The sequence below is a fragment of the Plectropomus leopardus genome, chromosome 12, assembly GCF_008729295.1.
Source record: "Plectropomus leopardus isolate mb chromosome 12, YSFRI_Pleo_2.0, whole genome shotgun sequence".
NCBI lineage: Eukaryota > Metazoa > Chordata > Actinopteri > Perciformes > Serranidae > Plectropomus > Plectropomus leopardus.
In genome coordinates, this window is record NC_056474.1 from 16,306,247 (window position 1) to 16,318,991 (window position 12,745).

At 40.4% G+C, this 12,745-nt stretch overlaps 1 protein-coding gene across 2 annotated transcripts in view; it reads left to right on the plus strand.

Annotated features, from left to right (window-relative positions):
- Positions 1-12,745, plus strand: part of camsap2b (calmodulin regulated spectrin-associated protein family, member 2b) — a 44,153-nt gene that overhangs the window by 28,285 nt on the left and 3,123 nt on the right. Inside the window, exons 7-20 of one of the 2 annotated variants that reach the window (XM_042497345.1) lie at positions 1,634-1,724; positions 1,854-1,955; positions 3,409-3,478; positions 3,585-3,866; positions 4,926-5,664; positions 5,766-5,912; positions 6,611-6,842; positions 7,151-7,334; positions 7,419-8,115; positions 9,306-9,442; positions 9,575-9,789; positions 10,057-10,156; positions 11,617-11,676; positions 12,372-12,487. In XM_042497345.1, the coding sequence (XP_042353279.1) occupies positions 1,634-1,724; positions 1,854-1,955; positions 3,409-3,478; positions 3,585-3,866; positions 4,926-5,664; positions 5,766-5,912; positions 6,611-6,842; positions 7,151-7,334; positions 7,419-8,115; positions 9,306-9,442; positions 9,575-9,789; positions 10,057-10,156; positions 11,617-11,676; positions 12,372-12,487 (3,172 nt within the window). The remainder of the gene's footprint in view (positions 1-1,633; positions 1,725-1,853; positions 1,956-3,408; positions 3,479-3,584; positions 3,867-4,925; positions 5,665-5,765; positions 5,913-6,610; positions 6,843-7,150; positions 7,335-7,418; positions 8,116-9,305; positions 9,443-9,574; positions 9,790-10,056; positions 10,157-11,616; positions 11,677-12,371; positions 12,488-12,745) is intronic. The other variant, XM_042497346.1, reaches the window with a different exon arrangement.

The window sequence follows — 12,745 nt, forward strand, 5'->3', positions numbered from 1 at the left end:
TGGATTGGGAAAAAATTGAACAAAATATAACATAAGTATATTGTCATCAGTGTTTAATGGCCTAAAAATGATAATCGGTGTGTTTCTGTTACCTTAACCCTTTTGTAACCTGAGAAAATTGACTTGGTTACTTTAAAAAACATAAGAAGGCAATGAGTAACAAAAGAAAAATGACCCAAAAAATAGCAAGAAATTAGTGAAAAGTACAAGAACATTATTAATAAATAAATAGGAAAATAAGAAAACAGGGCAAACAAAACTTTTTAAAAAAGTGCTTATAAGTTATAATCACTCTGTAACATAATTTTAAATATGTAATTATTATAATTATAAATATAGTTTTTCTGTAGCTTTTTTCTTTTTTTTCCCCAGACATTTTCCCTAGATATTTTTTTTATATATAAATGTACAAATTTCATACAATTTGTAGAACATTTCTTAGTTGCTCAATGCCTTTTCCCCCATGTTTCTGAAAGAAATCACACCAATTTGCTCAGGATCCAAAATGAGCTGTTAATATCTTCATAGGGAGCAGGTCCTCACACACAGAGTGTGCCATGTTGCACCACCATATTTCTACAGTTGTCCAGAATGGACCAACCAAACACGAGCTCTAGTTAGCACCATTCATGTATATGCATGAGACACCATAGTTAGCAGTCCCTGTGCAATGAGCCAAGCAGCGTTGGAAAACACTGATTTTTAACGTAAAACTGCTTTATTTGTTGCTTTTACTCGTTTAAATCGTCTGGTCCATTTGTTTTAGAGAGAATGAGACATCTACATATAATTCGACACCTGTTAAAAACCTCCTGAAGGTCTGAGAGAAAAGAGGTGAGCACACATTAGCATGCTGAACAGTGTTGCAGAAACACTGAAATGCAGCGTGAAACTGCTTTATTCAGTGTTTTTACCTGCTGTAAATCAGCAGGTCCATTTGTTTTGGAGGGCAGGAGACCTCTGTGGAGCTCTTGCTTGGCACCCAAGAGAGGTTTCAAATGGTTGCAATCTGCAGTCCTCGTCACTAGATGCCCCTAAATCCTACACACTGCTCCTTTAAGATGTTTTCTCTGCTGTGTCTAACATTAAGATCCAGTTAACAGGATTTTTTTTTGTTTTTCTCCCTTTCCTAGACAGTAAATAAACTGACCTGTGTGTGTTAACTGAAAGGTTTTCAACAGATGAAGTCATCTGTTTTGGCCCCCGGAGGCTTTCAGTTTATATCGTGATGCATTTATCACTAATGTGGGTTACTCACTCGCTGCTTTGTAAATCTGTCTGTGCACATGTGACATATATAAACTAAACTCCAGATGGTGTTTTTTGCAGTTTTAAAGAACCGTATGGGTTTGACATTATGCCACTCAGACAATGAAACATGCACTAATATTAAACTACACACACAGACACACACCTGAGCCTGTTCCCTAGCAACAGCTTGCAGGCCGTGACCTCACTGATCTGTCAAAATGCTGTATGATGTTGCGAATGTAGCTCATCTAACATCTTTGCAGAGGGGGAGAAGGAGCTATGACTGCTGAGAGACAAACATGCTAATGACATGAATAAATAACAGAATATATGATTGCAGCATTAACCACAAAAACATGTGTGTGTGTGTCTGGTCTTGCAGAGTAACTACCTGGTGTTTATGGCTGAGCTTTTCTGGTGGTTTGAAGTGGTTAAACCCTCATTCGTACAGCCCAGAGTCTTCGATCCAAACGGTACAGTACAAGTTCACAATAATATTAGCACACTAATGATAATGATGACATGTCATGCATGCTAAGTCTATTAATAAACTCAAGGTTGCAGCTGAATGTTGAGTATCTATCGAATGTTTTCCTCTGCAGCCTGTGAGCCTGTGTCCTGTAGAAATATGGCTCCTGTGTCCAGTCCAGTCAAACAAAGCTATGCAGACAGACCTGACAGCCCAGAGAACATCCCAGCACACGGTAAAATATCTGCTATTAACAGGAGCCTTGGTATTCATTTCAACACCGTTCTCCACAAGTTTGTCCTCTTATTTTTTTATTTTGCCCCTAAATATTAATGTGGTGCTTTCAGGAAAATGCTGTAATTGGTACTATAAACCCAGGGAATGAATCCAAAAATCTTTTTAAACATCACACTGAAGGACCTTTCATGGACTTTCTCGGTCCATTGCCCCTAAATTCAAGGGCCCAGCACAGCATACTTTTAGAGTTGTATTATTGTTACAACCAGGGTTCCCAGGTTAATCAGTAATCTTCCATGGGTAATCTTCCACATAATATAACTTAATGGCAAATGTATTTTTTGTAGCTGTTGACATAACATATCTTAAACATTGCGTTGATGTGGGTTTTTTTTTTACCATCACATACATTTCTTCATTCTCTTACTGTGTTCTCTTTTCATGTGAACCAGCAAGCTGAATTATATTTGAATAGAGTTTGAATAACATCAGGACAGTGGGGCAAACAATAGTATTGTTCTACAGTTCTGTTTCTGCAGACCACCTATAACATTTGATAAAAACATTTACAGCAAAGTATAACATGCAGTTCTGTTTATGTCAAACATGAAAATTTAATTATAGTACTTCGAAAAGTTGGAGAAGTGCCTTTCAGTTGTGCTGTGCAACAGTGATGACAGACAATACTGAAAGACCATTCATTTCAATTCTTACAAAGAATATAAAAATAAAAGCACTTACAATGACCCATGTCTATTTCTATTTTAAAAACCTTAAAAACTTTCAAGGACTCAACCCTAAAACGGGAGCAAATTTGTTTGACCTCTTCCAAAAACATGGGTAGGAAACAATGAGCAACAAGACATAGTCCAAAAATTAGCAGGAAATTTTTTAAAAAAAGAGGAACAAGGGAATTACCTGAAAATAAGCAAATAAAAGTAGTAATAATAAAAATTCTCTTGTTACCTTTCACTAATTTATTGCAATTTGCGGGACATGTCCTGCCATGTTGCTCATTGCCTTTCTTCTCATATTTTCAAAATATATCAACCAATTTTCTCAGGTTATAAAGGGTTAAATAGCTTGTGAAAGGCATCTCAACACAGCACAAGAAAACTGATGTCAAACCAGGTTTCAAGGATTTAAAGGACCTGTGGAAGAATGTGTGGAAGTGTTGTGTTTTTAAAACCAGATGCCCTCTAGTGGCTGGTTTACAAACATGCAGTAGCTCTTAAGCTACTTTTGAGCCCTGCACTTGAAAATTAATCTAATTAAACAACATGATTTATTTAGAGAAAAAAATCCAACTGAGAATATGTACAATAAGTCTCACTTACACTGTGTATGCATGTAAGCATATGTCTTTTTGAAACTAAAGTGTTGCAGCATTTGTTGCTGACTGGTTAAATCAGTGATTTGTTATGAAAGAAGCTGCTGTTTGTCTGTAACAGGTATAATGAAGAGGTCTAACTCCATGTCCTACGTGGATGGCTGTGTTGGGACATGGCCCAAAGAAAAACGGTTAGTATCTAAGCTCCATAGAGCAGGCAACATTCATTGACCTACGAATATGAAGTGTATTGTTGTTTCCCAGTTAAACTAACAATAAGTTTCCTTCCTCCCTCAGCTCCTCCTCTCGGGGAATCTCCTTTGAGATTCCACTGGATGGAGACCCGACTGTGCCGCTGTGTGAAGCTCCCTCCCTCCGCGGGATGACTCGCTCTGCCAGTAGTGACGGTCTCGGATTCAAAGTTCACTATGCATCTCGAGGGGGCATGAGGCGCCACCTCTCCCTCATGCCTGTTGATGTAAACGGCCAGGGCAGACACATACCTGAGGAGGATGAGGACTTCACCCCCCACAAACCCCTGGGGCGGAACAACACATTCTCAGTCAAGAACCAAAGCAGGTACAGCAGAGGGATGATTTTTAAACGAACTGAACCACCAAATTGTCAATTTAAAAGGACAGTTTTGTTGTTTGGGGGAAATTTAACTATTTTTCATACTTTTGTAGAGTGGTCTAAAGTCATATTTGCACGAGGCTAGTATTACCTGTGGACCTCCTGTAATTAATAATCATTGGGGAAGTCATCTTTGATGTTAATCCTGTGAGAATCTGCCATGTCCATAATTCCACAGCAAATTAGCTGCCAAATCTTACCAAACACAGAGGATGTGATAATATTAATCCTGTGCGGATCATCTCTGTGATTTGGGTTTATATTAAGGGTTTTCTTTATACCCTATTTCTGCCTCTTTCCCATTCAAGAATAACAGAGGCTGTGTTGGTTATCATGAATAAAAATTCTGACAGTGGTATTCAGTGCAGGAGGCTCTTCTTCCTACACAACATAGAGACCCATTTGCAGAAAACGCAAACTCAAATCAACAAAAAGAGCGAAGTCTGAAAAGATGATGACATGGATGTGACAGTATGTGGCAGAATCAATTCTTTTTGTTAAACCCACATCTACAAAAAAAAGGAGGTTAACACTATACATTCCCGCTAGCAGTGCTCTATAAGAGGGATGTCTCGATCAAGTTTTTTGGCACCCAATCCCAATCCAAGTCATTTGATATTGAGTTTCTGCCAATACCAAATCCCGATCTTGTATTTACCTGGATAATACAGCTGCACAATGCACACTTCTTTGAAAGTAAAAAAAAAAAATAAATTAATTTATAGTTATGATAATTAGATATATAGTGCTTTGTAAAAATTTTCCCTAGCTTTAATTTTTTTGTCTAATTTGCTAATATCTTGCAATTTACGGAACAATTCTTGCCAAGTTGCTTATTGTCTTTTTTCCCATGTTTTTGAAATAAATCAAACCAATGTGCTTCAAGGGGTTCAAAGGTTTAAATACATGTGAAAGGCATCTGAATGCAACACAAAAGAAGTGATCTTGATCCAGGATTCAAAGGGCTAAACAACCATCAGTTAATTTACCAAAACCTGTCTTTAGGTACTCTAATGGAGTCCTTCCAGACAGCAGCCACAGCCCCAACAATCACCACGGCAACCACAGTGGCCACATCAGCCCATCAACTCCTCCGAGCATTGAAGAGGCCCTGAAGATTATCCACGACACTGAACGGCCCCACGCTAGCCTGGGCGTGGGAGACGGAGACAATGGCTTCTTTCTCCACGGCGCAGAGCCTTCAGACCCTTTAGACCCTCCAGGGGCCCAAGGTCAAGGAGACGACCCGGGTTCAGCTAAGGCTCGGCTGAACGACCATGATGCCAACTCTGTGTCCACCGATGAAGTTGACACGGGCATCCATGTGAGGACTGAGGACATCCAGAGCTTGGATGAGGACTCCTCCTCTCTGAGAGACTATTCAGACATAGACCCAGACTGTGAGGCCATGACGCGGTCGTGCCCGCTGCCTGACCAGCAGGTGAAGGAGAGAAGCAGGGAAGGAGGACGGAGAGAGGTCGTTGATGCTAACTACGATGGTGAGAGGGGTGGCGGAGGTGAGAGGAGCAGCCCCTGTCCCAGTTCAGTGCCCACAATCCCCAGATCCCACACGGTCAGCCCCACCTCGTCCTCTGGGGGCTCTGGAGGAGGAATGGTCCGGATGACGAGCTTTGCAGAGCAGAAGTTCAGGAAGCTGGAAGGAAGGAGCAGCGGAGGAACCACTCCAGAGAGTTCAGATCTCAATGTGCCGTATACACACCCGCCAAAAAGCATCTCTTCTCAGGTTTGTGTGTCACTCATTTCCTTTTTAATTTAAACTCTATCTTTGTTGCAGAGGTGATTTGGCATAGAGTTAACGTCAAGGATATTTGCCCTTTTTTCTAGATATCTACACCTCCTTTGCCAATCACATCTCCCTCTCCAGTGACGCCTTCCCCCAGAGATCCATCCCACCTGATAGCCTCAGAGATGATTCAGCTGAGGATGAAGCTGGAGGAGAAACGTAGAGCCATTGAAGCCCAGAAGAAAAAGGTAAACGGATAAACACAATGAAAGATTTTCAGTGGTATATAGTTACTTTTTTAAGTCTCTTTTTATTGTTTTAAAATGACAAAATGAACATATATAAACAAAATTCACAACCACATGAACATTAAGGATGTTTGAGCATGAAAATAAATAAATAAATAAAATAAAATTTAAAAAATCAAGTTGAAAAATATTATTTTAAAAATAAAAGAAAATAGTAAAAAAAAAAAGAATAAAATATGAATAAAAATAAGTACATAAGTTAGTGAATACATACATTCTTTAAATTAACATACTGTTTCATAACATACATGCAAGACAGTGGGTGACGAACATACATTAAAAAAAACACATGAACATGAAGACCTTTAAGTGTATAAAAATAAATACATTTAAAAAAAGTTGAAAAAATAAGAAAATAATAATGATAAAAATAAAATAGAAAAGAATAAAATGAAGATAAAAACAAGTACATGGGTAATTAAATAAATACATACTTTAAACTACAATATCGGTTAAAAACAAAGACAATGGGGGACTAATGGTTATACTACAATGTCTTTCTAATTTTATTTCACATGAGGTCAGGTCTAAGATTGATACTATCCATTTCAGAGTTCTAAAAATCAAAGTAAATTTGTGCTGGTTTATAGCTTTAAATGTAAATGTTCACACCATGCTGACCTCTTCATATTTTCCAGGTGGAAGCAGCGTTCACCCGCCATCGTCAGAGGATGGGCAGAACAGCCTTTCTGAATGTAGTGAGAAGAAAAGGAATCACTGCCCCTCTCAGCCCAAGCTCAGCGGCAGCAGAAACGCCTTCTCCAGAGCCACTCACAGCCTCAAAGGAAACCAGCCAGGGCAGCATGGAGCGGGCGGAGAGATGCAAGCCAGACGGAGCAGCTCCTAAATCCCCCTGTGAGGATGGTGGAGGTTAGTGTCACTCACAGATGATGTATTAGAATGCTTTACTTGGCAGTGGCAGAAATCTATTTAGTAGTGCCTACTCGCTACAACACTCCCTAAAAACAGCATCTTAACAAATAGGATTGTTCCTAGTTCTTCACAACAAAAAGGTTCTTAGAACTATGTCAAGGTTCCTGCGGTGAGAAATAGCCTTGTTGGTTGATAGTTTTTGATGACTAAACTACAAAATATGACAACTAGAGTGGCAGAGCTGTGAATGAATCATTAAATTGAACATTGACTGACTGACCCGTGTATGTAATGTGGTGATGCAGGTGTGGCTCCAGGAGAGATCGACCTTACAGAATACACACGCTCCATTGAGAGGCTGAACACGTCGCTGGGCTTCCTGCAGACGGAGATGCAGCGTTTGGCTCAGCAGCAGGAGAAGATCATGTCCATGAGAGAGCAGCAGCAACAAGCCTGGGTCATTCCTCCTCCTGCTCCATCTCCACACAGGTATTCATGTTAGATTTTGATAATATAGCTAAAAAAAAAAAGGTTTACAATCATGTGATCTGTATGTGTTGTCTTTCCCCTCAGGCAGCTCCGTGAGTTACGCAGCAGCAGTGTAACGGGCCGGGGGTCAGGCCGAGGCTCCGTTGGGTCATTGTCTCCCATCCTGTCTTCTTCTGGCTCTCCCCGCGCTCCCAATCGTTCCCCTGCTGGCATTAAGCGGCGGCCGGCCTCCTTCCACGCAAGGACACCTCGGACTCCGCGACCAAATGATCTGAAGGTCACACCTTTCAGTCGAATGCTCAACACCCCCACCTCAGTGGACAGCCTGCCCAGACTGAGGCGTTTCACCTCCAGCCAAACCCAGATCAGCTCGTTTGCTTACTTGGGCCACGATGAGGGGCAACAGGACAGAAAGAACCAAGAGGCCAAGGACAACAAAGAAAACAATAAGGACAAAGAAGAGGCAGCAGTAAAGAAGAGTGCTGGCACTCCTCCGCCTTCTACTAAAGAAGCAGCCAAAGAGAAGGAAGATGAGCGACAGGAGGAAAGAAAGAAGTGTGAAATCAAACAGAGGTCGTCAGAAGTTTTGTGTCAACCGGTGTCTGAGATCCAAGGGCCCACAAGCAGCCGGGTCAAGGGGGACTCCCAGGACAAGAGAGACCTGGTGGAGGTGCCTCTGTCTGGGCTGAAACCTTCAGGAGGAGCAGCTGAGGGAGGTGGAGAGGCAGGAGGAGACACATATGGAGAAGACCAAAAGATGTGCTGTGGATTCTTCTTCAAGGTGAGCTGAAGCAACAGAATTATTTGATCATATTAATAGGCACATTAAAATATTTGTAATCTTTATAATGTCTAGGATAATCCATATAATAGTTTCTGCAAATATTATCACTATCATGAATTTCATTCTGTATTTAAGGTGGACTGAATTTGACACACGTTTAGCCATGAATTTTACCCATAAACTAAACTAACTTGACTTGGTCTGCTTCCCTTGGCCCTATTTTATCACCTCCATACTACTTCTAGTGACTTTTTTTTTGGTGGAAATAGAGGCTGACAACTTTCCATTAGAAAGCAAAAAAAGGTATTTCCCAAAATGTTGAACTATTGCTTTTAACTTTTTCCAAAAGGCTAGAGTTTATACACACAAAAGACACAAGGCTCTCGAAAATCAAGGCTTCTATATATTTTGGATGCGACTAATTATATTAGTTATTAGCATTATATTTGATGCTGAGCGCATTATGACTCTTTTAGGACCGGAGACTTGCCTGTCTTGACTTGGGACTTGAGAACAAAGACTTACTTGTGATTTGCAAAACAATGACTTGGTCCCACCTCTGTTCATAACAAACTTTTTCTAACAGACATTTTGACTTGTAATGAAAGAAAAGCACAGATGGTACTGATAGTAATAATGATGGTGCTTTACCTACAATTATTGCAGCGCAGCGCAGCAGTTAATAATGTCATTAGTTGCACCTGTTTGGTCAAAATGTCTGAAAAAGGGGTCTACATTTTATCCTTCCTTTTATCACCCTTTCCCTCAGTAAAACTAGAATAATGACTTATAAACACAGATAATTAACGTCTCATTAATAATAAAGCCCATAAATCCTTATGGTGCTATATGCAGGCTGCAGCAACAGGAAGAATCTCACACTGCGTGAGTCAGGCACAGCATGTGCAGTGTTGTGCCTGTTGAGCCATGAGCTGATTAAATACAATACATATGTGAATCTAGGCCAAACAAACAGCCAGAACACAGATGCATGTTAGACCATTAGAGCTCTGATTATAGAGCAATGTCAGAGCTTTGCTGACAGAAGGTAATTACACAACGTCACATCGAATAGAACCATCATTCCAGTGATTACACACTCAAGCGTTATTTGTCTTAATAACTTAATGCACGATTTAGTAATTCATCAGCTGAGTAAACATGCGTTCCCACCCATCAAACACCAGGATGATGTGAAAGGAGAAGACGACATGGCAGCAAAGAAAGCAGCTCTGCTGGAGAAGAGGCTGCGGAGGGAGAAGGAGACGCAGGAGAAGAAGCAACAGCAGGAGCTGGACCAGGAGCAGAAGCGGGAAGCTGCACGGTCTGTGCGACTTCTTACTCTCTGTTTGCTAATGCTGACGCTTTTCCCAGGTTTATAGCATGAATACACACACACTTTTAAACTCGAGTGTGCAGTCAAACAATCAATCTTTATCTTTGTCTCTTGCTCCAGGTTAAAAGCTGAGGAGGAGCAACAGAAGAAGGACGAAGAGAAGGCGAGGAGGGAATACATCAAGAATGAATATATGAGGAGGAAGCAGCTCAAGCTGATGGATGACATGGACGAGGTCATCAAGCCCCGGTCTGGAAGTCTCAAGAAGAAGCCTCGACCCAAGTCCATCCACAGAGACGTCATGGAGTCGTCAACGCCCCCTGTGAGAGCGACAGGTGAGCAACATATAAATCAAATGCACAAACACAAACTTATTGCCAGGGCTGGAAAATAACTTTTTTGTCCACCTGCCACTGTTGCTGGTGAACTCGAAAATCCACCATCCACTCAACAGATTACCATTGTTTTTTTTGGCTGGTGAGTGGAGCAAATCTAGCAGCCACTTGTATATTTTACCAGCGTTTGGCTGTTGCAAATTTCCAGCCCTTCTTATCGCTGTATGACAGCTGCTGATCTGTGCTTGACCTGTCTTTGTGCTGCAGGCGTGCGTCCACGAGGCTTCTCAGTGTCAAGTGTTTCTTTGGCATCTCTCAATCTGGCTGACAATGACAGAGATCAGCCAAACAACAGGAAGAACAACAGGTGAGACCCACTTCCTGCCTGTAACATGGATTTTAGACTCTCTTACCTTGTGCTTGATTTATAAATAGCAGATGTAAAAAGCTCAAGAGAAACTCATATTCTACCTGCATCTGTTTTTATCAGTAAAATCCTGCTAACCTAAATTAAAAAAACAAAATAATTATGCTGTGTTTACATGGAACTGTATACGGCAGAAAGACATCTTTTGGAAGGCACAGGAAAAACAAACAAAAAGGTGTTTGCTGTCTACCATCTGCATTAATGCATCTGAACGCAACATTACACCTTTGAATTAGGTGGAAATATATTAAATAGAAATGTTGAAACTAAAAAGTACTTATTTAAAAAAAAGAACACAGATAAGATAACAAAGTTGAGGCTTGCAGTTTGTCTTGTGTGTTTACCAATTTCAAAGGAAGCTCAGTTATCCTGTTGAGTTACAGCAAATGTGAAGTGGTTAAAATTTGTATTTTGCATCTTTAAAGTACTGCAAAGTGTACTGCTTTGTAGTACTTTTAACTTGTAAGGTGGGTGGGTCCTATCTTATAATTTTAATGATCATGTTTTCTTTTTGGGTCTGTATAAAAAAGTAAAGCGAAGAACTAAACGACACCTCAGTTCTGTCAGCCTCTTCTGTCTACCACCTTCCATTTCCATCCCAAATCAGTTACTAATTAAAGTTGGCTGATAACTTGTAGTGCTGACTTTACATGCACCTCATTTTCATACACCTTTTCTTCAAATTCCTCATAATCTTGTTTTAATTTTGAATTATAAATCCCACAATATAACACTTGTTATGCATGTTCATGAAAACCGCTACAAGTATTTCAGAGTCACTTTTTTTCATTTCATTTTCACTTATTCAGTTTGTGCAGTTCACCATCTACATATTGCCACCATTGTGATGTGCACTCCCACAATTAGGATTGCAACGGTATGAGATTTTCACGGTACGATAACCGTCTCCGTAAATATTGCAGCTTCACGGTATTATGATATTACAGAATTATTATTACTAACAGTCAGAATGAACCTGAAATGAATGAAAATGGATATTTTTGGTTAAACAATTGTTTGATAACAATAAGTGAAACTTAATACAATTTTTAAATAGAAGTATGTGTAAAAAGTCTCGCTTTTGAAAATAACTAAAACAAAGGTGAGAATCTTTGTCCAGTTGCATTTTTTTAATGATAACCGTCAGTTTTCATATCAGGATTCACCCTGAAACCAATATACCGCTGCAACCCTACCCACAATAAAACTTCTAAAAATTTAACTTCAACTCCATATTTCATCTTTGTCACACTTTAATTTTACTCTTCTGTGGTTTTAACTGGGATGGAATGTTTTGATGTTGAAGTTATTTTTTCATATTGTTAAGTCTTGACTTTTATGAGGTTTAAACTCTTTTATCCCTCTCTGCTTTCTCTTTCTATTTTGCATGCGTCCCTCAGAGGCAATAAAGTAGCCCATATCCCGTTCTATCTAAGCTCTCCCAAAGAAAGAAAGGGAAGGTTAGTAAGTGGTGCTTCAACGGATGAAGCTGGATGTGGCTCAATGTAGAAATAGACCCATGTAACTTTACCTTTGTGTTTATTTAGACACTCATTCAGCGCAGACTCACATAACAGTAGACAAATGTGTCAATTGTGAAATATTTTCATGTACTACATCACTGCTGATTCTGTATTAAGGTACAAGGGACCAGTGTGCGCCGAGATGTTCGCCTCAGTGCTCCTGCTCTTCATCCTCTCTGCCGTTTGCAGTGTTGCTGTCAGGCTGCTGTTTGCTCTCTTCTCTCTGCTGGCTGCTCTGCGCTTTACCAATGTGTTGCTGTTTTCTTCCACAAGTACTCGAGCTCACCCCTCACAGTAGCTATAAAGACAGCAGTGAGACTTTGCTTTGCTTGGCCGAACATGCTTTTCTGTCCCTCGCTGCGCAGCTTCTTCGGAGTATGTACAGTTTGATGTATAATGCAAGACAACAGGCAGGGATTGGACAATTGTGTCACAGCGTCTGACCTTGTTTTGCAACATCTCTCTCTCTCTCTCTCTCTCTCTCTGTCTGTGTGCATGTCTGTTTGTGCAATCTGTCGGTGTACGCTCTCATATCTCCTTCATGCTCATGTGTATCAACTTTTATGTGTTTGTTGTGGTTTTCTGTTATGTCCTTGTGTGTCATTTGTTGGTTTGTGTGTAATCGTCTCTAGGCCGGACTCCGCAGAGGGTTTTTCTTCATGTCCTTCGACTGGTAGTCGTAACGGAGAGAAGGATTGGGAAAATGACTCCACCACCTCATCCACTCCCTCCAACAATGAGTACACAGGTAGATGACATACCAGTGCTTTTTAAATGGGCAGGGAATTGTTTTAAAAATAATGTTACCCGTACCCTTAAAGTGAGACCGATGCCAATTAGCAGAGTCTTTGAGGTCACATGTGAGCTCACACGTACCCAGTAAGGGTTCACACCTCACAAGGTTTAAAATCCACAGCTAATGACCAGTCTGACAGGACTGAAGAAGCCTCTTGAATGAGAGGTGAATCATTGTCAAGAATCTGAAGTCTAGTCTAGTTGCCTACAA